The sequence below is a fragment of the Leucoraja erinacea genome, chromosome 27, assembly GCF_028641065.1.
Source record: "Leucoraja erinacea ecotype New England chromosome 27, Leri_hhj_1, whole genome shotgun sequence".
NCBI lineage: Eukaryota > Metazoa > Chordata > Chondrichthyes > Rajiformes > Rajidae > Leucoraja > Leucoraja erinaceus.
The window spans coordinates 13,880,944-13,904,269 of NC_073403.1; the positions used below are offsets into that span (position 1 = coordinate 13,880,944).

The window sequence follows — 23,326 nt, forward strand, 5'->3', positions numbered from 1 at the left end:
GACCCATAGGGTTAGTGAAAACCATACATCAAGAATGAACACAAATTGGAAACCAACTAGAATTATTCCTTTTTCCACCTCTACTCCATTCACTTAGTGATATATTCTTCATATGTACTCACTGTTCCTCTTTCATTACTTATGTCTCCATAATGTCCCATTTTCATTATTAAATGTTATTTATCTGTCATTTGCCTGGAATGCCTACTTTGACGAAGTTCTCCTCCTCTCCAGAAGGGTCCTAACCCAAAACGTTGCCCATCCTTTTTCCTTCAGAGATGCTGCCTGACCCGTTGAGTTTACTCCAGCACTTTGTGTCTATCTTCAGTACGAACATCCGCAGTTCATACCTACATGTCATTGCCTGCTCCACTGCAAAATCTCCTCAAGGTATGCCTACTTTGAAGACGTTCTCCTCTTTCTAGGCCTGAAGAACGGTTCCGACCCGAAATGTAATCCATCCTTTTTCTCCAGAGGTGCTGCCTGACCCGTTGAGTTAATCCAGCACTCTGTGTCTATCGTTAAATTGAATTAATCATTAGGATCCAATCAATTTCATCACTCACTCTCACTGTCGAAAATTTCTCCAGTGAATCTGATGATTCCTAAACTTGGTACCATTGATTTTTCCCCACTCTATTTTATATCATTTAGCGGTATGTTCTTCACTATGTAATCATTGTGAAGTTATACATCATTACGGTGTTCATCATTTAGCAATGTACAAATCACTGTCCACTCATAATGTAGTCATCATTCTACTCTGTTCACTTACATTGTGATATACACTTCATATGTACACACTGTTCCAACTCCTCTTTCATTACTTACAAGTATGTCTCCATAATTCTTATTATTAAATGTTATTTATCTGTCATTTGCCTGGTATGAACCATCGTCCTTAATGTTTCTTGTGAACTTGCAGAGGAAACGCATGCAGTCACAGGGAGGACGTGCAAACTCTGCGCAGACAGCACCCAAATTCAGGATCCAACCTGGGTCTCTGGTGCTGTGAGACACCACTGCGCCACTGTGCTGCATATGTGGCGAGCCAATAACTTTTGTTGGTGTTGGAAATACTTGGCAGCTCCAGCGGCCTCTGTGGGTTCTCTCTCCACAGACGCTGACCGACTGGTCAAATATGTCCAGCAGTCTCTGCTTTTAGAAACATAGAAACATAGAAAATAAGTGCAGGAGTAGGGCATTTGGCCCTTCGAGCCTGCACCGCCATTCAATATGATCATGGCTGATCATCCAACTCAGTATCCCGTACCTGCCTTCTCTCCATACCCTCTGATCCCCTTAGCCACAAGGGCCACATCTAATCTCCTGGCTCTTAAATATAGCCAATGAACTGGCCTTCGTACCCCTCTGTGGCAGAGAGTGATCCAGAGAGGTCACCACTCTCTGTGTGAAAAAAGTTCTTCTCATCTCGGTTTTCGGAGAAGGATTCACCCTCTCTTGACCCTTAAGCTGTGACCCCCGTGTCCTGGACTTCCCTAGACATCGGTAGAACAAACTTCCTGCATCTAGCCTGTCCAACCCCTTAAGAATTTTGTAAGTTTCTATAAGATCCCCTCTGAATCTCCTAAATTCTAGAGAGTATAAACCAAGTCTATCCAGTCTTTCTTCATAAGACAGTCCTGACATCCCAGGAATCAGTCTGGTGAACCGTCTCTGCACTCCCTCTATGGCAATAATGTCCTTCCTCAGATTTGGAGACCAAAACTGTACGCGATACTCCAGGTGTGGTCTCACCAAGACCCTGTACAACTGCAGTAGGACCTCCCTGCTCCTATACTCAAATCCTTTTGGCATGAAAGCTAACATACCATTCGCTTTCTTTACTGCCTGCTGCACCTGCATGCCTACCTTCAATGACTGGTGTACCATGACACCCAGGTCTCGCTGCATCTCCCCCTTTCCCAATCGTCCACCATTTAGATAATAGTCTGCTTTCCCGTTTTTGCCACCAAAATAGATAACCTTACATTTATCCACATTATACTGCATCTGCCAAACATTTGCCCACTCACCCAGCTCTGGCCAAGTCACCTTGCAGTCTCCTAGCATCCTCCTCACAGCTAACACTGCCCCCCAGCTTAGTGTCCATCCGCTTTTAAAACTTGGAAAATATTGCCTTAGGCAATTTGGTCCTCATCACCGCCATTAATATATATGATCATAGCTGATCCCAGCACTGAGTATCCTTGTGTACCCCACTTCTCTCCATAGTCCCTGCCTGCCATTAGCCAAAGGGGCCCGTTTACTCCTACTCTATATAGCCAATGAACTGGCCTCAACTACCTTCTGTGGCAGAAAATTCCACACTTTTATTTCAGATTTTCTGGATCTGCAGCTGTTATTTTCTCACTGTCTAGGGTGGGAGTTGAACCTGTTAACTTCTGACTCAGTGATGATAATGATTTCACTGAGGACCCTGGTGCTGTTTGCATTTGGCTAACTCATACAGTGTTACAATCTCTGCCAATGGAGGAGCCCGTCTCAGGTCCCTCATCTCCAGGTGTTGGGTAGGTAGAGATAACCTAGAGAGATGGTTTCCTCTTCCCCAGGAGCTCACTGCCCCCACAGAATCGACCTGTGGTCTTGGCTGCCTTCCCCATCTCTGACCCAGAGTTTCCTGGTGAGCAGCAGCTCACAAGGCAATGAGGGCTTAAAGCCGGCAGTGTTTCCTGCACTCGGAGAATGACGGTAGTGTGGGTAGCTGGGCCTTCACTCACATGTGGGCTTATGAGGCGGTGGTAGAGGAGGGGTGGGTGGGGCACAGGTTTTATAGGTGAGTAGGGGCCCCGTAGCCTAGGCAACCTTGCAGGCTGAATATAGCCAGGGATTGGGGCATGTCAGCGGATGTTCCAGTTACTTGGAATGTGCAATCTGCAGTTTGGGAAGCTGACCCAGGAAAACTAGGACTGCACTGCACGGCTACTCGACTGTCTACAGAGAAACCCTCAAACCACACACACCGCCCTGACTGGCAGATGTACGGTCCTTGTCCTTATTAGAATTCCAGAATAGCCAGTTGGGACTTCTTTCACCACTAGCACTCCAACAGACCAACAGCTGGATGTCAACCTTCTGACAGGTTCAACATTGTGTGGGTGAAAAAGAATGCAGATGAACCAGAATGTTACCTTCCCTTTTTAACTGGCCATTTCAGGGTCTGCTTGAGACTAATCATGAAGGCAAGAACTAAGCAAATCATTCTACCAAACCAAATCCAACTAATAACAAATCCATTCCACCATTGACCCTCAGTCATGGAAACCTTTACTGTGGTGCCTTCCATGTGCATCTGGCTACTTAGACCGAGATTCTCGATGGCTGCAATCGCGGTGATGGAAGTCTGTTCCCACATGATGTGCAGAGTTGTGAGGAATTCCCAGACTGCCTGGCTCTGGGCTGCTTCACCTTGTTATGAATGACCACACACTGAGCGATTGTTAGAGAGTAGTGGTGGGATCGTGAATGCTCTCGACCTGAGAGGGACTAGGCAATTAATAGAAGAGGGGAAGACCCAAGACATTCTATATGTGTTTTACGGAGGTAGACCCATGGCTCTCTCTCTAGAATAGTTCACAGAGCCCTTACTGCATCTCATCTACTGTCACTGCCTCTTTATATAGAGCAAGGTTCTCCTGGAGACACGAGGAACTTCAGATGCTGGAATCATGAGCAAAACACAGTGCTGGAGAGGTAATCATGCATAGTATTTTTATTGACTGAATAGCACGCAATAAAAAGATTCTCACGGTACCTCAGTACGTGCGTCGATACAGTAAACCTTTGTTATAATGGACCAGGTTATTATAATACAATGCCCTGGCTTGTTGGAAGGCAGGATAGAGGCAGGAATTGGCAGTCAATGGTCTGGGTCTGCGGGTAGTTGGTGTGCAGGTGAGGGTCGGCAGTGGCGGGTGGTGGTGGCAGACACGGCGTGGAAGTGGTACGACGGGGGGGGGGGGGGGGGGGGGGGGGGGGGGGGGGGGCAGGCAGCCCACAAACAACTTGCTCCAAACAACGTTTGCAAGTTCCTGTGTAATACCACCAGAGATGGCCTTACCTCAATGTACATCTTTAACCGTGCGGGAAGGAACTGCAGATGCTGGTTTAAACCGAAGATCGACACAAAAAGCTGGAGTAGCTCAGCGGGACAGGCAGCATCTCTGGAGAGAAGGAATGGGTGACGTTTCGAATGTGAGACCCTTCTTCAGACATGACTTCTTGTTACATCTTTAATTTCTGGATTACTTAATTTTTCCATAACTATTTTAAAACTAATAGAATTGGTTACTGGTTCCAGAGTGTTGGCCCACAGACTCCTCAGTTCCTTCTCCTGGCCTATTTCCTAACTGTAGGTCAAGCTTTGCCCTTTCCATTGAAGGGCCATCTAATTGCCTGAGGAAACGTTTCTGAACACACTTGTCAAATTCCACCCTATCTAAGTCCTTGGTGCTATGGTAGTTAAAATCCCTTACAATGAGAACCATATTATTCTTCCCGCTACCTTCAATCTCCCAGCATAATTATTCCTTTAATTCCCATTGACTTTTTGGGCGGCTATATTACAATCTCAACAAGTCTGAAGAAGGGTTTCGGCCCTAAACGTTGCCTATTTCCTTCGCTCCATAGATGCTGCCTCACCTGCTGAGTTTCTCTAGCATTTTTGTCTACCTTCTAAGACGATCAGGCTCTTTTTATTTCTCATCTCCATCCCATATAGCCTCATCAGGTGATTCCTCAATAGTGTCATCTCAGACTACTGCCATGATGTTCCCTTTAATCAATAAAACTTCAGCAACCTCCTCCTCTCTTTCCCCCACCCCTGTCTTGCTGTAGCATCTGTCCCATCTTTAATCAGGTTTCTGCAATGGCTATAATATCCCAGTCCCACATACCTATCCATGCCCTGTGATCACCAGTGTTTAATTGTCTCCCTTAATAATTCTGTGCCTTTGGTGGCTATGTACTGGCCTTTCTCTTGTTTGAAGTGGCAGCACTTACTCAGGTGGTCTGCCTGTCCCCTCCCTTTACCTGCCAGGCCTCTTGCATTGAAATGAATGTAATTCATCGAGCAGACTTTTCTTGTTCCCTGCTCTGTTCCCAATCGTCGTCTCTACGGAGCGTACTCACATTAGCATCTGTGACTGATAGTGTATCAGATTTTCTCTCTCTATTTTGCAACTTTTGCATTGGTGTTTCCAATCCAACTCCAATCCAACTTTATTTGTTAAGCACTTTAAGACAACCAATGTTGACCAAAGTGCTGTACAGAAGAATAAACAAGACATCATAAACAGACAGCATAACAGAACATAACATAACAGCTCACATAAAGCGCAAAAATTACATATGAAATACAACAATAAATTAAAGACATAAAACATGAGTAAAAATAATAACCACGCAATAAAGCAATCAAAATAAGAAATTAAATCAAGTAAATAAAGTCGACATCTTACTGGGTATCAAAGGCCATGGAGAAGAGATGGGTTTTAAGAAGTGATTTAAAAACAGACAGAGAAGAGGCCTGTTTAATGTGGAGAGGCAGATCGTTCCATCATTTTTTGGTGTTTGTGACCTAACTGCTCAAATTTCATAGTTTTTAAGTTTGTTTGTTCATGCTCTTTCTCTTTCTAACAAACCTCGTCAAATTATCAACCAGGTGACTTCATCTGAAGTGTTTTCCCACAACGCTGGCCTCATCCCATCCATGTTACCTGCAATGCCAGTGACTCCTCACGCCTTACACCCCCCTTCAAAATCTCTGCCTCTTGGACTCTAGCACGTTGCGTTGGTGCTCAAGCTGGTAAACCCCTAACCCCCAAGATGACCTCCCACCTCCAAACTATGCTCTCTTTCTCTCTCGGCCTCCCTTATTAACAACTGACAGTCTTTATCCAACCTTTTGTTAATATGATGCCTTATGTCCAGTGTGACGTGTTTACTCTCTGATAATAAATACGAGAATTGTAATAACTGTCACAAGCATCCAACTATAAATAACACCCTTTAATGATCAAACCACTCTGAAACATTTAAAATTCACTTAACAATATATCCATGTAATTCGCTTGAACTGGAGACTACATTATATTTTCATGTCACAATAAAGGTCATTACAGGTGACCTAATTACCAAATATTTCCACAGGTGAAGAATCAAAACCCCTGTATTAGTATAGAAAATGCTCATTGATTACATAGGCATGAGGTGAGCAGGTATTGGAAAGATACATACTAGATACTGGGGATATAGACATCATACAGATAAGTATTGGATACATAGACACTCTATGGATAGGATCATTGAAAGAACGCTCCAGCAGGGCAATTTAACAAATCATCTTTGTCCATTAAACTCATTGTCAGCTCGTGAATGTATATTGCACATCGTTATGGGTCTTGGCCAGTGTTTAATAGTCTCCCTTAGTAATTCTGTGCCTATGTACTGGCATTTCTCTTGTTTGAAGTGGCAGCACTTACTCAGGTGGTCTGCCTGTCCCCTTTATACCAACCCTGGCCTTCGTATTCTGTGATCTACTCTTATCAGTGTGGCTTGGGATTTCAGTCGGCACTAAAGCTGATACAATCACTGAGACAGATAGCAAGGTTGTATTAGCCCAGTACAATTACATCCCGGGAATTCCCTTAGCTTCAATTGTTCTTGAACAAACTGAGCTACTACACACTGAAGAACAGTACCCAGACAATGCATGCGTGACTCATGGCTGTAGCAAAAATAGTTACAAGCCACAGGAATTAAATGTTCCACCATCAGAACCCCGTTTAAACAGAAATTTGCTATTAGAATTTATTTTAAAAATCAGTTATCTCCATTGGAATTTCAATAGTGTCAATTTGTGCACTGAGCCTGTTTTAAAGAAGAAGCCTCAATATTAATATTCCATTTAAATAGATGGGAGATAAGGAGTGCAGATGAACGCGAACCGTGATGCCAATCTGTGTACAACACTGACTTGACACCAGAGTTACCACCTGGAGCTCTTCACTCTGGCTAATGCTCTCTCTTAACCTCACACAGTATTAAATAGTAGCAAGGAATCTTGCTGTTCCCACAGTTTAATTTGGGAACACAGTCTCAATTTAATAACACTTGCTGTTCCCACAGTCTCAATTTAATAAAGTTGTCCTGGGCTAGTGTGATAGATACTGAAGTTACTTACCCTGGACCTCTACACAAAGCCCAGCCAAGGGTGCAGATGAGGACAGGCTACCCGAAGAAAGAGGAGGAAGGGAGATGGAGGTAGGAGGGGCAAGAGGAGGAGATGAAGGAGGAGGAAGTATGGAACACTACAGAAAATCGGACCTGTCCAAGGCATTCATGGAGTACTTTCCCTTGAGCTCCGAGTGAGGGACAAGATAGAGTCATATGGCATGAAAACAGGCCCTTCGGTCGAATATGCCCATACAAACCAAGATGCCCCATCTGTACTAGTCCCACCTAAAAGAGTCATAGAGCATGGAAACATGTGGTATCACTAAAGACATTCTTCAGCTCCAGATGTGCCAGCTGATGCTGCTCTTTGTGCCATGTAGGCTGGCATTAAGCATTGCGGACTACTGTTAGCCCCTTATGGCATTGAATTCCTTTGGGAGGCATCCAGCTGACGAACAACACCGACTGAGTGTGACAATCATGGAAATGAACTAAGAGCATCAAGCTGATGTGCAGGAGGTCATGAGACATATTTCACCAATAGGTAAATATGCCAATTATCACTTCCCTCTGTTTCCTCCGAATCCCATTTCCTAACCATCAATAACTTGCCTTCACTATCCGGAGCCTTAACTTCATATGTGCATAGGCATAGTTGCAAGTGATGCTATCAATGCTCATATCATTAAAATTCGCAGACATTACCTTTTCCAAAATCCAGCACCTCTTCTGCTGATTCCATTTAGTTTGTGGTGTGTGATCTTCTCCACACTAACTGCTTGATTTCTCCCTGGTTAACTGAAAATGGTCAAGGTGTTCAGTTTCCCTGTCTAATCGCGGGCTCTGGGAAACCCCCAACTCTGAGCATTAGGTGAGCTGGCCCCTGGTTTATTTTTTACAACTTGCCGAAATAGTGGAGTGCTGTATGTAATTACTCATCTGAACAGAATTGAATTGAATTGTGAGAAGCAGAACCAAGTAATGTAGATGACAAACATTCAAGGAATATGATAATTAACTTGTGGCCAACTGAATTAACTTGGAGCAACGGCACCAGATTGGTATGGGAAATGAGACAATAAGTGCTGGAGTAACTCAATGGGTCAGGCAACATCTCTGGAGACCAGAGACCCGACCCGAAACGTCGCCCTTCTACCTTCTCCAAAGATGCTGCTTGGCCCGCTGCGTTACTCTAGCACTTTATGTCTTCTTTTTGTTGTAAACTGCAGTTCCTCGTTTTTACAGAGTGACCACTACGTACAGAACCGCACCAAAACATGAGGAGCTGGAGAAAGACCCGAGTACTTTGGACTATTCTCCGAGGAATGGGTTATTCATCACAATGAATGGCGGTGCTGGCTCGAAGGGCCGAACGGCCTCCTCCTGCACCTATTTTCTATGTTTCTATGAACTGGAGAAATGTCTGAGACAATGGGTTAAAGTGAGCAGAACCCGACTCGTTTGTGGGAGTTGTGGGAGCATGAAGTGAACTAAGTCTGACAACCCGGCCTCGATGGTGCAACCTGATTAGCGTGAGATTAATATTGAATCATTACTTTTACACCGAAATCCTGGACATGTCTGGGTAATAGCACCGGGTGTACTGTACTCCCAGCCGTGGCTCAAGAAGACAGCTGGCTCTCAAAGGCATGTGTGAGTGGGCACTAAAAGCTGCTTTTGCTTGCGATGTCCACATCCAAGGGCTGAGAGATGTTGCTTTAGAGACCCGGGTTCGATCGTGACTCCGGGTGCTGTCTCTACCGAGTTTGGTCGTTCTCTCTGTGACCTCCGCGGGTTTTCTCCGGGAGCTCCGGTTTCCTCCAAAGACGACAGGCTTGTAGGCTAATTGGCAGTGGTATGATTGTAAATTGTCCCTAGTGTGTAGGATAGTGTTAGTGTGCGGGTTGGTGAAGCGTTGTATCTCTAAACCAAATTAAACATAACATGAAATAATGAAGACAAACTTCTCCTGTGAGGAACTGGGGTAGCTTTGTACCTGCATCAATGTTTGATGCGTCGAGCCCTGTGTGCGGAACTGAACGGACGCGAGGTGCACTGGACTGCACAGAAGGAAATGATCTGACATACTAATTACCCAGCAAGAGTGGAGAATTCCTAATTGGTGCAGGGCCGACCAGCGGTGCGAGGGCGGGGAATGATCAGGGTTTGGGGGACAGTGCAGGAGCCTGCGGGATCTTTCTGATCAAGAAACATATCATTGGAGCACAGATCCACACGATGCAATGTGCAGAGCGATGCAGCCAGAGCAAGCAGTGGGATTTTACAAATCAATGCCCTCTGTCTGACTGTCGGCGGGGTCTGCTGGTTCCACCTCTGCTCTGGAGCAGTTCGGAAAGTCCTGTAATTCCCACACTAAACAGGCCCTGGACAGTTGGGAAAGTTTCTGGTTCGAAGGATGAAGGCTTTTGCGTGTCAGAGAACCAGCAAGGTGAGCAATCAGGTCAGAAAGAGCAGGTCTTTGTCCGCAATTAGTTAGGAGCGGACAACTACACCGACAGTCGAGAGCTACAAATTAACTGCAGCCAAGTAGCGAACACGGAGAATGCACGAATCGCCCAGTCTTTTGGCGATCGACAACATTATCCCTTTTCCACGGTTGCTGCCTGATCAACCGATTTTTCCCTGCATTTTCTGTTTTTCTTTTCGATTCTCAACGTCTCCAGTTTACAAATTTCATTTAACCGAGCAGCAGCTAGAGAGAAAATTAACGCCAATCTTTCAATTGATGTTCCTGCTTCCCGCTTCCACTTCCGACCGTTGGACTTTGGGGCTCAATTCTCGGGTCTCTCATCTCCTACAAAAAAAACACACGGCTGGAGAAACTCAGCGGGTCAGGCAGCATAGGTGGAGTGATTGGGCCGGGTCGGGAGTCTTCCTCTGTCTAGACTGAAAGAGTGGTGGGAATTGGAGATCTACCCATCAAAGTACAGATGAAGGGTCTAGGTCTGAAACCCCATCTGCCCATTCCTTCCACAGGTGCAGCATGACCCGCTAAATTCAATTTTACTTGCCGCTTCATTTTTGCTCCAGATCCAATATTTGCAGGGGTTTTTATGTCTCCTTATCTACCATAATTGAGAGTGAGACCCCGTTCTATCCATGTTCATTCTTATTAGTTCTGCCTCTCCACACTGGTTGTAAGGAACTCTAATACTGGAAGCAGATTGCATGGTGAGGATCAGCGCTCCGGGGCAGCAAGGCAGACGCCGCTGGCACTGCGGCGGGCGCAAGCTGCGGCAGGCTGGGTCCATGCATGGCAGGTTGATCGCGGGTAATCATTCTCGCTGCAACAGTGTACCTACCGCACATCCAACAACCGCCCCAACTACTAATCTAAACTCCCTTCATCTGCGTCCAACCTCAGTCGCTGAGCTTCAGCGCACTGATCACACACACTCGTCCACAGCCTGAGGTCTTGGTGATTATGAACAACGTGAGTTGAAGCAGAGAGACTTAGCTTTGGGCGCAATATTTACAAAGCGAGACGTAGAAACAAGAACAGCAAATGCTGGTTTACCAAAAAAAAAAAGGACACAAAGTGCTGGAGTAACTCGGCGGGTCAGGCAGCAGCTGTGGATAGGTGATGCTTCGAGTCGGGACTCTTCTTCAGTCTGAAAAGACTGAAACGTCACCTATCCATTTCCCCAGAGGCGCAGCCTGACCCGCCGAGTTACTCCAACACTTTGTGTCTTTTATTTTATTTGCAAAGCGAGCATTATTTATCAGTCTGAAGAAGGGTCTCGACCCGAAACGTCACCTATTCCTTCGCTCCATAGATGCTGCCTCACCCGCTGAGTTTCTCCAACACAGTTGCTGGCGTAGTCGTAGTTCTGGTCAGCGTCTACCTTCGATGTTTCCAGCATCTGCAGTTCTTTCTTAAACATTATTTAACAACCTCTCTCCAAAGCGCCGGCCCTTACAGTTATGGAGGTCCAACGCAAGGTCCTGGAAAACACAGAGTTTTCCATTTCTGGAGAGGCAAAGGTACAGAGGGAGAATGGGATTTGTCCCCAGTGCACCAGTACAAGAGATGGCAACTCAGGGTAGAGTACTGAGACTCATACGGTCATAAGTGATAGGGGAAGAATTAGGCCATTCGGTCCATCAAGTCTACTCCGCCATTCATCATGGCTGATCCATCTCTCCCTCCTAACCCCATTCTCCTGCCTTCTCCACAGGACAAGGCTGCTGATAGTTTGGAATCTATTCACAAAGAGACAAGTGCCTTTTCCAGGACAAGGGGTCACAGCTTAAGGATAAGGGGGAAATCCTTTAGAACCGAGATGAGGAGAACTTTTTTCACACAGAGAGTGGTGAATCTCTGGAACTCTCTGCCACAGAGGGTAGTTGAGGCCAGTTCATTGGCTATATTTAAGAGGGAGTTAGATGTGGCCCTTGTGGCCAAGGGGATCAGAGAGTATGGAGAGAAGGCAGGTACGGGATACTGAGTTGGATGATCAGCCATGATCATATTGAATGGCGGTGCAGGCTCGAAGGGCCGAATGGCCTACTTCTGCACCTAATTTCTATGTTTCTATGTTTCCACATAACCCACCCACCCCTGACACCACTCATCTCAAAATTGCCACCAGTTTGTGGTCCAGATACAATATAAAATGACGATAGACATACATTGCCGGAGTAACTCGGCGGGTCAGGCAGCATGTCTGGAGAAAAAGGACGGGTGACATTTCTAGGCGGAATCCTTCTTCAGACGGCAAGAATCGAGAAACCAGTCTGGAGAAGGGTTCCGACCGAAACGTCATCCATCCTTTGGGGGTGAAATCTCGGAGCTTCTGATTACTTTATTTGCCCAGGGCCACGCAAAAATACCAAAGATAGACACAAGGAGCTCAGCTGGTCACACAGCTTTTTGTGTCTATGTTCGGTTTAAACCAACATCTGCAGTTCCTTCCTCCACAATAACTACTAATCGGCAGAGACAAGGACCTGCAGATGCTGGTTTACACAAAGGGACAGAATGTGCTGGGGTAACTCAGCGGTTCAGGCAGTATCTCCGGAGAACATGGATAGGACAGGGACAGATACTAATTGGTGCCTGAACTAAATATGTGAGAGTCGGACATGCGGCTTCCCTTGTGTTCGTTTGCTGGATGTTGGATTGGGTCAATAATTCCTAACCCCCCCCCCCCCCCCCCCCCATCCCCGGGAGCCACCACCCCTCCCCCTTGGGAAATTAATTCCGATCGGTACAGTTTACAAACGGGATGAATGGATTTGGGGGGGGGAGTTTGGAGTGGGGGGGGGGGGGGAGGGGGGGGGGGGGGGGGGGAGATACGGTTGTCTTTCCTTCCACCCACCCTTTCCCCCCAGCAACGGAATATCTGAACGTTTATATGAAAACACGTCACATTACAGCAGGCAAGAGGCGCGGGTTCCCTGTCTGATCCACTGGCAGGTGGCTCCTGTTTTAGCCAAGGGGCTTCTGTCCATCTCGGGCGAGGAGCCAGGTCTGTCCGGTCTGGAGCTCCCAGAGGCTGCTGATAGTTTGGAATCTATTCACAAAGAGACAAGTGTTGCTCTCCCCGCTCTGCTTCTGCTGTCGGCTGCCGAGCTGAGAATGATCCAAATCAAACGCCACCGCCAGAAAACCCCAGGAAAACATCCGGGCGCAGCAACGCTTGCTGTCCCCGTGCCTCAAACACTGATCAATGTTGCAGATAAATATCCTTTAAGAGAACTATGAGAGTCAGCGAGTTGCGAAAAGCGCTCGCCTTTCCAGCGGTGACTGGGGATCGCTGCTCCGTCCCAGAGGTAGCTCCCTCGCCGGAGCTTGAAGGCGAGCGGATCCTGTTGCCGGAGCTGCCGCCTCAATCTGTGTAAATGATAAATCCCGTGAAGGTGCTGTACTTGTTGTTGTTGCCCCCGTGCGCTTTGCCGCCGTCCAGCTTGATGTAGACTTCATCGCCCGCGTCCAGGTGCAGGATGACACTGTTGCTAGCGTAGTCGTAGTTCTGGTCGGCGTCCTGGGCGATGGCGCTCGAACGCACCTGGCGAGAAGCAGCGTTAGACCAGGGGGGACAGGCCGGGCAGGTGGTGGGGAGAGAGGGGGGGGGGGCGAGACCCAACCAGTCCGGCCACAGGAGGGGGGCGTGAGGAGGGGGGGGGGGGGGGGGGGAGAGACTGCGAGAAAAAGCTCAGAGAGGCAAGGTTGCGGAGAGAGAGAGCCAGAGAAAGTGTAGGAAGGAATTGCAGATGTTGGTTTACGCAGGAACTCAGCGGGACAGGCAGAATCTCTGGAAAGAAGGAATGGGCGATGTTTCGGGTCGAGGCCGTTCTTCAGACTAGAAATAGAGAGGCGAGAAGCCATAGGTTTGAGGTGAGAGGCGAAAGATTTAATAGGAACCTGAGCGGCAACTTTTTTTACACCAAGCTTGGTGACAGGTGTATGGAACGAGCTGTCAGAGGAGGTAGTTGAGGTAGTGAATAATATCACAACATTTAACAAACATTTGGACAGGTACATGGATAGGATTACGTTTAGAAGAATATGGGCCAAACGCAGGCAGGTGGGACTAGGGTAGATGGGGCATGTGGGTCGGCGTGGGCAAGTTAGGTCGAAGGGCCTGTTTCCACTCTGTAAGACTCAAGGAGGGGGGACACGAGGAAACGGAGAAGAAAGAGTACATGGCATTGAACAGAGTCTGTGCAGGAGACAGGAAAGGCAGAAAGCAGAAAATGCTGGAATATTGTGTCGCGCAAGGAAGAACGATGAAAGTCAGATGGGCAATTAATAAACTTGCAAATGTTTGAATCTGCACCAAATGTTTGAATCTGCATCTATGGAGCGAAGGAAATAGGCAACGTTTCGTCCCGAAACGTTGCCTATTTCCTTCGCTCCATAGATGCTGTTGCACCCGCTGAGTTTCTCCTGCATTTTTGTGTACCTTCGATTTTCCAGCATCTGCAGTTCCTTCTTAAACATCAAGTAATGGGAGTGAGTCTGGCGGCGGCGGCGGCTTGGTGAGGGATCTCGGAGCCTGGTTCGAGCTGGTGCGGAGGGAGAGGAGCGGACGGGACGGGAGGGGGTGACTGGGAGGTGGCAGGAGGGAGGCATAAGCCCCGCATCGGGGCCGCTCCACAGCCGCGGGGCCGGGCTGCTCTCCGCGGCCTCGCTGACCCGTCGGCACTCGGGCAGAGCCTTCAGCGGCGGAGGAAGGAGGTGGGGGAGGTTGGGAGACAGAGAGACTGACGAAAGTTAAGGGACGGAGGGCAGACGGCAAAGCAGGTTAGGGGGACACACACTGAGCGGGGCTGCTTTCCCCATCCCGCCCCCCGTGCCCTCTCCATCTCACCCTCTCACTAGCCCCACTCTCTCCTCAGTCTCCCTCCTATCCCGCCCCCCCCCCAACCCCTCTCGGCTCGAAACGTCGTCTATTTCCTTCGCTCCATGCTGCCGCTGAGTTTCTCCAGCATTTTTGTGTGCCTTCGATTTTCTAGCATCTGCAGTTCCTTCTTAAACACCTCTCCTCTCCCTCTCCCTCCTCTCCCGTCCCTGGCGCTTCCCGTCCCCTCCCACCCTTCCCTCTGCCCCCTCCCATTCCCTCTGTCCTTCCATCTCCCCTTTCCTCTCCTTTCTCTCCCTTCTCCCCTTTCTCTCCCCTCCTCTCCATCGCCTCTTCTTCTCTGTCCCTGTCCCCTCCCTCCCCCTAGGCTCCCCTTCATCCATTCCCAGTCACGTTTCCCAATTCCCTGCCATTCCCCCTTCTCCACCCGACCCTCACACACTCTCTCCCTCCGTCTCTCCCCCCCGGACACCCACAGGCGCTTCCTCCCCGGTGTCCGCTCACCTGTCCGTTCTTGCAGAGATCTGCCCACATGCTGGTGCCGTCTCCGCCCCGCATCAGGACGTGGTAAGTGAAGAAGTATGTGCCGGGGATGGAGCAAGTGAACTTGCCGCTGGAGCCGTCGAAGTGGTTGCCCAAGTTGGTCACCACGTCGTCGAACTTGAGGATCTCGTAGCCCTCGTGTGGGTTCTTCAGGCCGGCGTAGAAAGCCACCCGGGGCACGGTGCTGTAGGTGGCGGCGCTAATGGCACCCGGCCCGGCCCCGGGAGCGCCCGGCAGCCCCGGCCTGCCCGACTCCCCCTTCTCCCCCGCCGGACCCCTCGGGCCCGGTGGTCCCGGCTCTCCTGGCGGCCCCGGCGCCCCCGGTTTACCGGGCCGGCCCGCTTTTCCCGGAGCTCCCTGGAGCAGAGTGGAAGGCGGCGCCAGGTGCTGCTCGCTCAGCGCCTCCAACGCGGGGCTGGCGCTGGGGCTGGTGACCTGGTAAGGCTCGCACACCATGCGGCAGGTGCCCAGCATCTGGTAGTGGGCGGCCGTGCCCAGCCAGCTGACCAGCACCGGGATAACGATGACCAAGATCAGCACCATCGCCACCCCGACCCCCGCCGCCACCAGCGACTTGCGGCCGAGGCGCAGGGAGGATTGGGACCTCTCGCCCGGTCTCCTGGCGGGCGAAATCTTGCTGGTGTGGGTGGCGCCGGGACGGAGAGAGAAGTAATGAGGAAAGTCTGGGAAGGCAGCGGGGCTGTGAGTGGAAATGACGCTCGGTCTCCCTTATATACAGCAGAGCCTCCAGTGCCCCGGGCTGGCCGCGATTGCAAATGAACGCTGGCTGAATGGTGGGTGTCCAGAGCCCAGGGCTGCCGGCTGCTGCACTGTCCGACCCAGGCACTGGCTCCCCGGCCTGAGAAACAGCCCCGTGTCCGCCCCGCTCTGCAGCCACCGGTGATGTGTGTGGAGCAACTGAAGCTCTTTGTGCGCTGCGCTCTTTGCTAAAGCTCCTCACACTGACTGTGACAGACACGGGCACTCGCGGATAGTCCAGACCCAACACTGAGAGACAGAGGGCGCAGAAACCACACAGGGGACCAGGCAGACAGCGTCTGTGGAGGCAGAACCAGGGTTCACGTCTCAGCTCAAAGACCCTTCATCAGAATTGGGCGTCCCAATTATATTCTGATCAAACTTGAAACGTGGACTCTGTCACAGTCTCCGCAGATGCTGCCTGACCCGTTGAGAATTTCCAAACGCATTCAGGTTTTATTATCACCGAAGATAGACACAAATCGCTGGAGTAACCCAACGGGTCAGGCAGCGTCTCTGGAGAAAAGGAATAGTTGACGTTTCGGGTCGAGACCCTTCTTTAGTCAGACTCCAGTCTGAACCAATTCTGGAAGGTAGATTTGACTGGAGGGACCTCGGGCCAGCACAGACACGATGGGACGAATGGCTTATTTTGTTCCAGATCGACCGGAAACGTTACCTATTCCTTCTCTCCAGAGATGCTGCCCTGACCCGCTGAGTTACTCCAGCACTTTGTGTCTATCACCTGCAATTCCTTCATACACAGGTATTAATGTCTCCAGTTGCTTTTTGTAATCTGTTCCTGCACTCGGAGTGTGGAAGGGACCATTCCCTCGAAGGGGCATTATGATTTGGAAGAGCAGGGCAGTACTACCCACGGAACATCTTCTGCAAAGTCTGTTCATAGCCACTGCACTGTAAGATTCTACAATTCCTTAGTAAAGATGGGCTGAAGGGCAGTAATTTTCACTTAATTCCCAATGCTAGCAGCTCCAGATGATTGAATCCAGAACCAATGTTTAACTCGCCCGTGTTGAAACAAGAGTCATGGAGTCAGAGCTCCCTACATCATGGAAACAGGCCCTTCAGCCCAACTCGACCATGCCGAACAAATTCCCTAACCTGCTAGTCCCTCTTGTCCATGCCTGTACCGTATCTCTCTAAACCTTTCCTATCCATGTACCTATCCAAGTGTCTTTTAAATGTTACAATTGTATCCATCTCCACTACCTTCTCTGGCAACTTGTTCAGTACACACGCCACCCTCTGTGTGGAAAAGTCCCTTTTACATTTTTCCACTTACCTTAAGCCTATGCCTCTAGTTTTAGACTTTGCTACCCTTGGGGAGAGACTGTGACTATTCACCTTATCTATGCCCTCCATGATTTTATAAACCTCTAGAAAGTTACCCCTTAGTCACCCCAGAGAAAAAAAAGACAGCCTGTCCAGCCTCACTTTATATACGAAACACTGCAGACCTGGTAACATACTCATACATTTCTTCTGACCCTTTCCAGTTTAAAGACATCCTTCCCACAACAGTACTCCACATATGATCTTGCCCTTGCTTTGTACAGTTGCAGCATGAAGTCCAACTCTCGTGCTCAATGCACTGAGGTTCAAATGATTTAAGAGTTGCTTTACCTCAGGTACACACACGGATGGGATGGGAGGAGTGGACTCCAACAGCTGCACTCTGAAAATATCGTAGATAGACACAAAATGTTGGAGTAACTCAACAGGTCAGGCAGCATCCCTGGGGAGAAGGAATGGGTGACGTTTCATAGAAACATAGAAACACAGAAAATAGGTGCAGGAGGAGGCCATCTGGCCCTTGGAGCCAGCACCGCCATTCATTGTGATCATGGTTAATCGTCCCCTATCAATTTCAGGTCAAGATTTCAGATTACAATTTCAGTTTCAGGTCAAGACCTCAGGTACAAACACGGATGGGATGGGGGGAGTGGACTCCAACAGCTGCTTCAGACTGAGAGTCAGGGGAAAGGTAGAATAGAGATATCTCTCTGAAAGCACCTCCATGTTTCTCACTTCTAATGCACATTTTAGAGGAGTAATTAACTATTCCAAATATTATACCCAGCTTAAACGAATAATAAAAGTGTTTGTATAAAATTCTTGTGTATTGGTAAATTACCAATGATAAAGATAATATTAAAAGAATATGGTGGTCAGAGAATGTAAGAATGAATAAAATAAAATTAAACATTATGTGCTGAAATGAGAAATAGGGACAAGCAATCAAATGCTTGATCAAAGCAAATGCTTTAAGGGGTTTGTAAAGGAAGAGCATGTGATCGGGGCGTTTATGGAGGAGATTCCAGAGCTACAGTCAGATGGTTGTCAGAGTCAGTGAAGGAATGAAGGAATTGTGGCTACACTGGAGGGTTCAGAGTAAAACCCTAAGCACCTTCCCCAGCCTCCTAGTGCACTTCATAATCAATGCAGTATTTTTTGACTATAGTCACTGGTACAATGTGGGTCAAACACAGCCAGTTTCCACCTAGAAAGACCCTTGCAACAGCACCCTGAGTATTATATCCGCAATTTTATAACATTAACAATGTAATTTGGGCTTTAGGAAGAACAGGTATGTCAATAGACAATAGGCAGTAGTGAATAGGTGCAGGAGTAGGCCATTCGGCCCTTCGAGCCAGCCAATGTAATCATGGCTGATCATCCCCAATCAGTACCCCATTCCTGCCTTATCCCCATGTCCCATCCCACTGTATGGAATTTGCTTGAAACCGCGTTTAAATTAGCAAGGAATTTTGTCCTGTTTCACTTGAGCAGTAAGTGTTTGTATGAAGCTCTCTAATCATTTATCACTGTCACTTCCAGCCATCAAGTGTCTCCTCTTTTTCTTCTGTCTTGCTCACTCTGTTTCTGCGGGTCTGGTCTCTTGAGCCCATCTCAGCTCGGCACAAGGTCAATCCTTTCATCCATTTATCAACATCTTCTGGCCCATCCCTCTCTCATTGATTTTCATATTATTTATTGCTCTGAAGTGACCACAGGCAGATGTGATGGGGATTAAACAGCATCAACACACAGAATATTAATACAGTTTGATGTCTGAACACAAGAGGTTGTTTGGAATGAGATGTGATGAATTCCCTGGCAGTTTGACTATACACAATCAAACCATTCATGATCTGAATTCCTTATTGTTTCCACGCTTCCCATCCCAGCTCTCACAGCTCTCCCATCCCATTCCTCCTCTGCGTGGCACTTGTTTGATTTATTGGTGCCTGGATATTCCTAGGGTATCCGCATGCAGATGTTGCTGGCTTTCAGCACTTTGGACAATAATCGTTTCTTGAAACCTGGAGTTGCCCTTGAGTTGGACGAATCAAGGAGGCTGTTTGTGCAATTTGTTCATATTATTTTGTCTTTCCAATTGGCTCCCTTTCTCCGCTAAAGGCATTGACATTTGATGTAACGCTTTCAACCCCAACCATGTTTAAAAAGTCTGCCAACATGCTGTCTAGGTTCATGTGAAGAATAGCTTAAAGAACGGTACCAGAAAATGACTTGGTATCAAAGATCAACGAGATGGCAAATGCCATTGCTTTATATTAATTTCATCTCCTCTGGCCCTACAGGCCTAATGTATTCATATTCTCCTCACCCATCTCCTAATGTTTCTTTAATTTATTTTTCATATCCCAACTCCTTTATTCTTGGGTCCAAATTGTAGGGTTGACAAGTCATTGCAAAAAATGCAAAGAGGCGCACAGTGGCTCAGTTTATAGAGCCGCTGTCCCACAGTGCCAGAGACCCGGGTTCAATCCTGACCGCAGATGCTATCTGTGTGGAGTGTGCACATTCTCTCAGTGACAACATGGATTTCCTCTGAGTGCTCCAGTTTTTTTCCACATCCCAAAGATACGCGGGTTGATATGTGAATTGTCCGCTGTTATTTGACTCGTGTGTAGATGAGTGTAGAATCTGAAGGGGAGTTGATAATATTATGGAGATAATAAAGTTGGATTAGATTAGTGTAGGATTAGTGTAAATTGATGGTTGATGGTCTGTGGATTTTGTGGGACTAAGGGCCTGTTTCCATCTCTCTATGTGTTATGCCTGTATTAATCTGTATTTGGATGTTGTTTTGTAACTTTAGACCCATGATCCTGGTAGGGATTTCAATAGTGAACATGTCAATGTTTGCACTCTGTCTCTTATATATTACTTTAACAATTTGATCTTATTGCCCCTGTGGACCGGAGTTCAGAGGCAGAAACATGATTTTCAAATTAACATTGTTGTTTTTAATATACATATTTTGTGAATGGATGTGAGCTTCCCAGGTTAATTCATCATTTAATTAATTGCTCATCCCGAGCTGCCCTTGAGAAGGTGAAGATGAGTTGTCTTCTTGAACAATTGCAGCCCTTGAGGTGTGGATGTGTCCACAATGCTGTTGGTGTGAGATGTTGGGGATTTTGACCCAGTGATGGTGAAGGAACAGCAATGTATTTCCAAGTCAGGATGGCGTGTGGCTGGAGGGCACCATCCAGGCGATGGTGCCACCATGTCTTTGCTCCACTGGTCCATGTAGCTGGTAGTGCTCGCGGGCTTGGAAGGTGCTGGCGAAAGAGTCTTGGTGAGTTGCTGCAGTGCATCCTGCAGATGGTACAGTGCTGCCACTGTGCATCGGTGGTGGAGTGAGTGAATAGTTGTGGATGGGGTGCTTATCATGTGGGTTGCTATGTCCTGTAGGGTGGCAACCATCTGGAATGTTGGTAAAGCCATATTCATCCAGGCAAGTGGTGAGTATTCAATCACTCCCCTGACTTGAGAATTGTGGATGGTGAACAGACTTTTGAGAGATAGAAGGAGAATTACTTGCCACTGGATTCCTAGTGTGTGATCTGCTCTTGTAGCCACATTGTGCAGATGGCTACTCCATGTTCAGTTTCTGGTCAATGGTAACCCCATTGATAGTGGAGGATTCAGTGATGGAATATAATCGTGGTGGATTCAGTCATGGTAATGTCATTGAATGTCAGGGGATGGTAGCAGGATTTTCTCTCATTGAATATCATCAATATCTGGCATGTGTGGTAGGACTGTCACTTGCCATCCATCAACCCAGGCTTGGATATTATTCAGGTCTTGCTGTGGACTGCTTTCTTATCAGAGTAGCTATAAATGGTGCCAACCATTGCCCAATCATCAGCGATCATACCTACATCTGACCTTATGATTGAAGAAAGCTCATTGATAAGCCAGGTGAAGATAGTTGGACCTAGGACACTCCGCTGAGGAATGATGCCTTGTGGCTGAGATGATTGACCTCAAACCGCCATAACACTGCAGTTGCGGAGAAAACTAATAGGTGACGTTTTGGATCGAAACACTTCTTCTATTTTGTCTATCACTTCCATTCTTTTTCTACAGAGATACTGCCTGATGCACTGAGGTACTCCAGCATCTTGTGTCTACGTTTGGTATAAACCAGCATCTGAAGTTCCTTCCTACACAATGTTGCATTTGTTTGTAGATTTTTTTCATTTTGAGCAATCAGACGTTTAAAGTCAAGTAGCTCACCTCTGAGTACAGAAATGGATCAGTTTGACTCGGATTGGAGGTTAAGTAATTGATTTCAGGGAATTGTTTTAATGATCTCGGAACGGATGGCTCTCTATGATTGAAAGTTGAAAGTTGAAAGGACTGAGTTGGATGATCAGCCATGATCATATTGAATGGCGGTGCAGGCTCGAAGGGCCGAATGGCCTACTCCTGCACCTAATTTCTATGTTTCTATGTCTATGAAAGCTAGACTCTCAGACTCTAGACTCTCAGAACCAAACCTCTTCTTTTGGATTTTATAATGTTTTGGGATTCATCTAATTATATTCGATTTCACTGTGGATTAAGAAATGGCTCCAAAAAGCAACTGAAAATTGGCAACATGAAGCTGGTATCATTACTCAAACACTGAAGCTCTTGAACTCTCCAGTTTCTGCCCCTGGCAGTTTCCCTTTACGGTTGTGATAAGGCTTGAGATGGCGAAGGACTGAGGTTCATTGAACATATTACAAGGGTTAAATGAGACTTCAACTTATTTTTGGCAAGAAAATAAATATGCTTTAGAAAATCGTATTTTTATAAACATTGTTTATATCCAGCGGGGTAAGATCTGAGCTGGATTTCCCACCTAGCACCTGGTCAATGGACAAAAGGAAGCCTATATTTGTGGTGTCTGCGGCTTCACAGGCCCTGTGGGAAGTGGTTATTTGTTCACAAGCTGACAATGGATGTAACGCTGAGGCTTTATAAGGCACTGGTCAGCCCGCATTTGGAGTATTGTGAGCAATATTGGGCCACATATCTGAGGAAGGCTGTACTGGCATTGGAGAGGGTCCAGAGGAGGTTTACAAGAATGATCCCAGGAATGATTGGATTAACATATGATGAGCATTTGGCAGCACTGGGCCTGTACTCGTTGGAGTTTAGAAGAATGAGGGGCCCCTTCAGTGAAACTTACCGAATAGTGAAAAGCTGGGATAGAGTGGATGTTTCCATTCGTGGGAGAGTCTCTGAGGCCTCTGGCCTCAGCCTCAGAATAAAAGGAGGTGCCTTTAGAAAGATGAGGAGGAATTTCTTTAGTCAGGGGTGGTGAATTTATGGAATCCATAGTCGCAGACAGCTGTGGAGGCCATCAATGGATATTTTTAAGGCAGAGATTGACAGATTCTTGATTAGTATGGGTGTTAGGGGTTGTGGGAAGAAAGGAGGTTTGGGTCTGAGAGGGATAGATAGACCAGCCATAATTGAATGGCGGAGTTGGTTTGATGCGTCAGCAGTACCTAAAATCGAGGACCAAGACAGATCAATGTGCACCTATAATAGTGTCTGGACCAGAATTTATCTCCACACCAGAATTTATCTCCACAATTGCTGCCTGATCTGGTGAGTATTTCCAGAATTCACTGCAAAAACACTCACTGCAAGAAACATAGATTGAATACAACTTTTAGTTTTATTGCAAAGAGAGAATTCTGGAAAATACTCAGCTCAGCAGGTGAGGCAGCAATTGTGGATAGAGCTAGAGAGATTGTGTTAATGTTTCTAGTTATTGACCTTTCATTAAAACTAATAGGTTTATACAATCCGTGCAGTCTCCTGCAATGGTGGATTCTGGAATTCTCTGCCACAGAAGGTAGCTGAGGCCAGTTCATTGGCTATATTTAAGAGGGAGTTAGATGTGCCCCTTGTGGCTAAAGGTATCATGGGTTTGTAGAATGATGGCTTTGCGGCTCCAGGGAGGAACAGTCTTATCCAAATACCCCAAACCCTCACATGCTTTGAATGGGTATATATTTCCCCTTGCTGTGGTGTCTAGAGCTAGGGGGGTCACAGTCTCAACATAAGGGCACCGAGCTGAGAAAGGATTTTGTTTCATTTTGAGGAAGGCAAATCTCCAGAATTCTCTCTCCAAGTGGACGTTAGAGGCTCCATTAGTGGGAACA

General features: G+C 47.4%; 1 protein-coding gene across 1 annotated transcript; it reads right to left on the reverse strand.

Annotated features, from left to right (window-relative positions):
* Positions 1 to 13,030: 13,030 nt before the first annotated feature.
* LOC129710036 (C1q-related factor) lies at positions 13,031 to 15,744 on the reverse strand. The gene is made up of 2 exons (XM_055656720.1): positions 15,030 to 15,744; positions 13,031 to 13,229 (listed from the first exon to the last, which is right to left on the reverse strand). Exons 1-2 carry the CDS (start codon positions 15,609 to 15,611, stop codon positions 13,050 to 13,052), a joined length of 762 nt encoding a protein of 253 aa, XP_055512695.1. The 5' UTR covers positions 15,612 to 15,744; the 3' UTR covers positions 13,031 to 13,049.
* Between the last annotated feature and the right edge of the window lie 7,582 nt (positions 15,745 to 23,326).

What these genes read in the sequence shown, in the direction of transcription:
- LOC129710036 (XM_055656720.1), bottom strand. Translation starts at nt 15,611, where the DNA reads ATGGTGCTGATCTTGGTCATCGTTATCCCGGTGCTGGTCAGCTGGCTG. An exon ending in ATCTCTGCAAGAACGGACAG is followed by an intron (nt 13,230 to 15,029) that starts GTGAGCGGACAC and finishes GCTTCTCGCCAG; the next exon opens with GTGCGTTCGAGCGCCATCGC.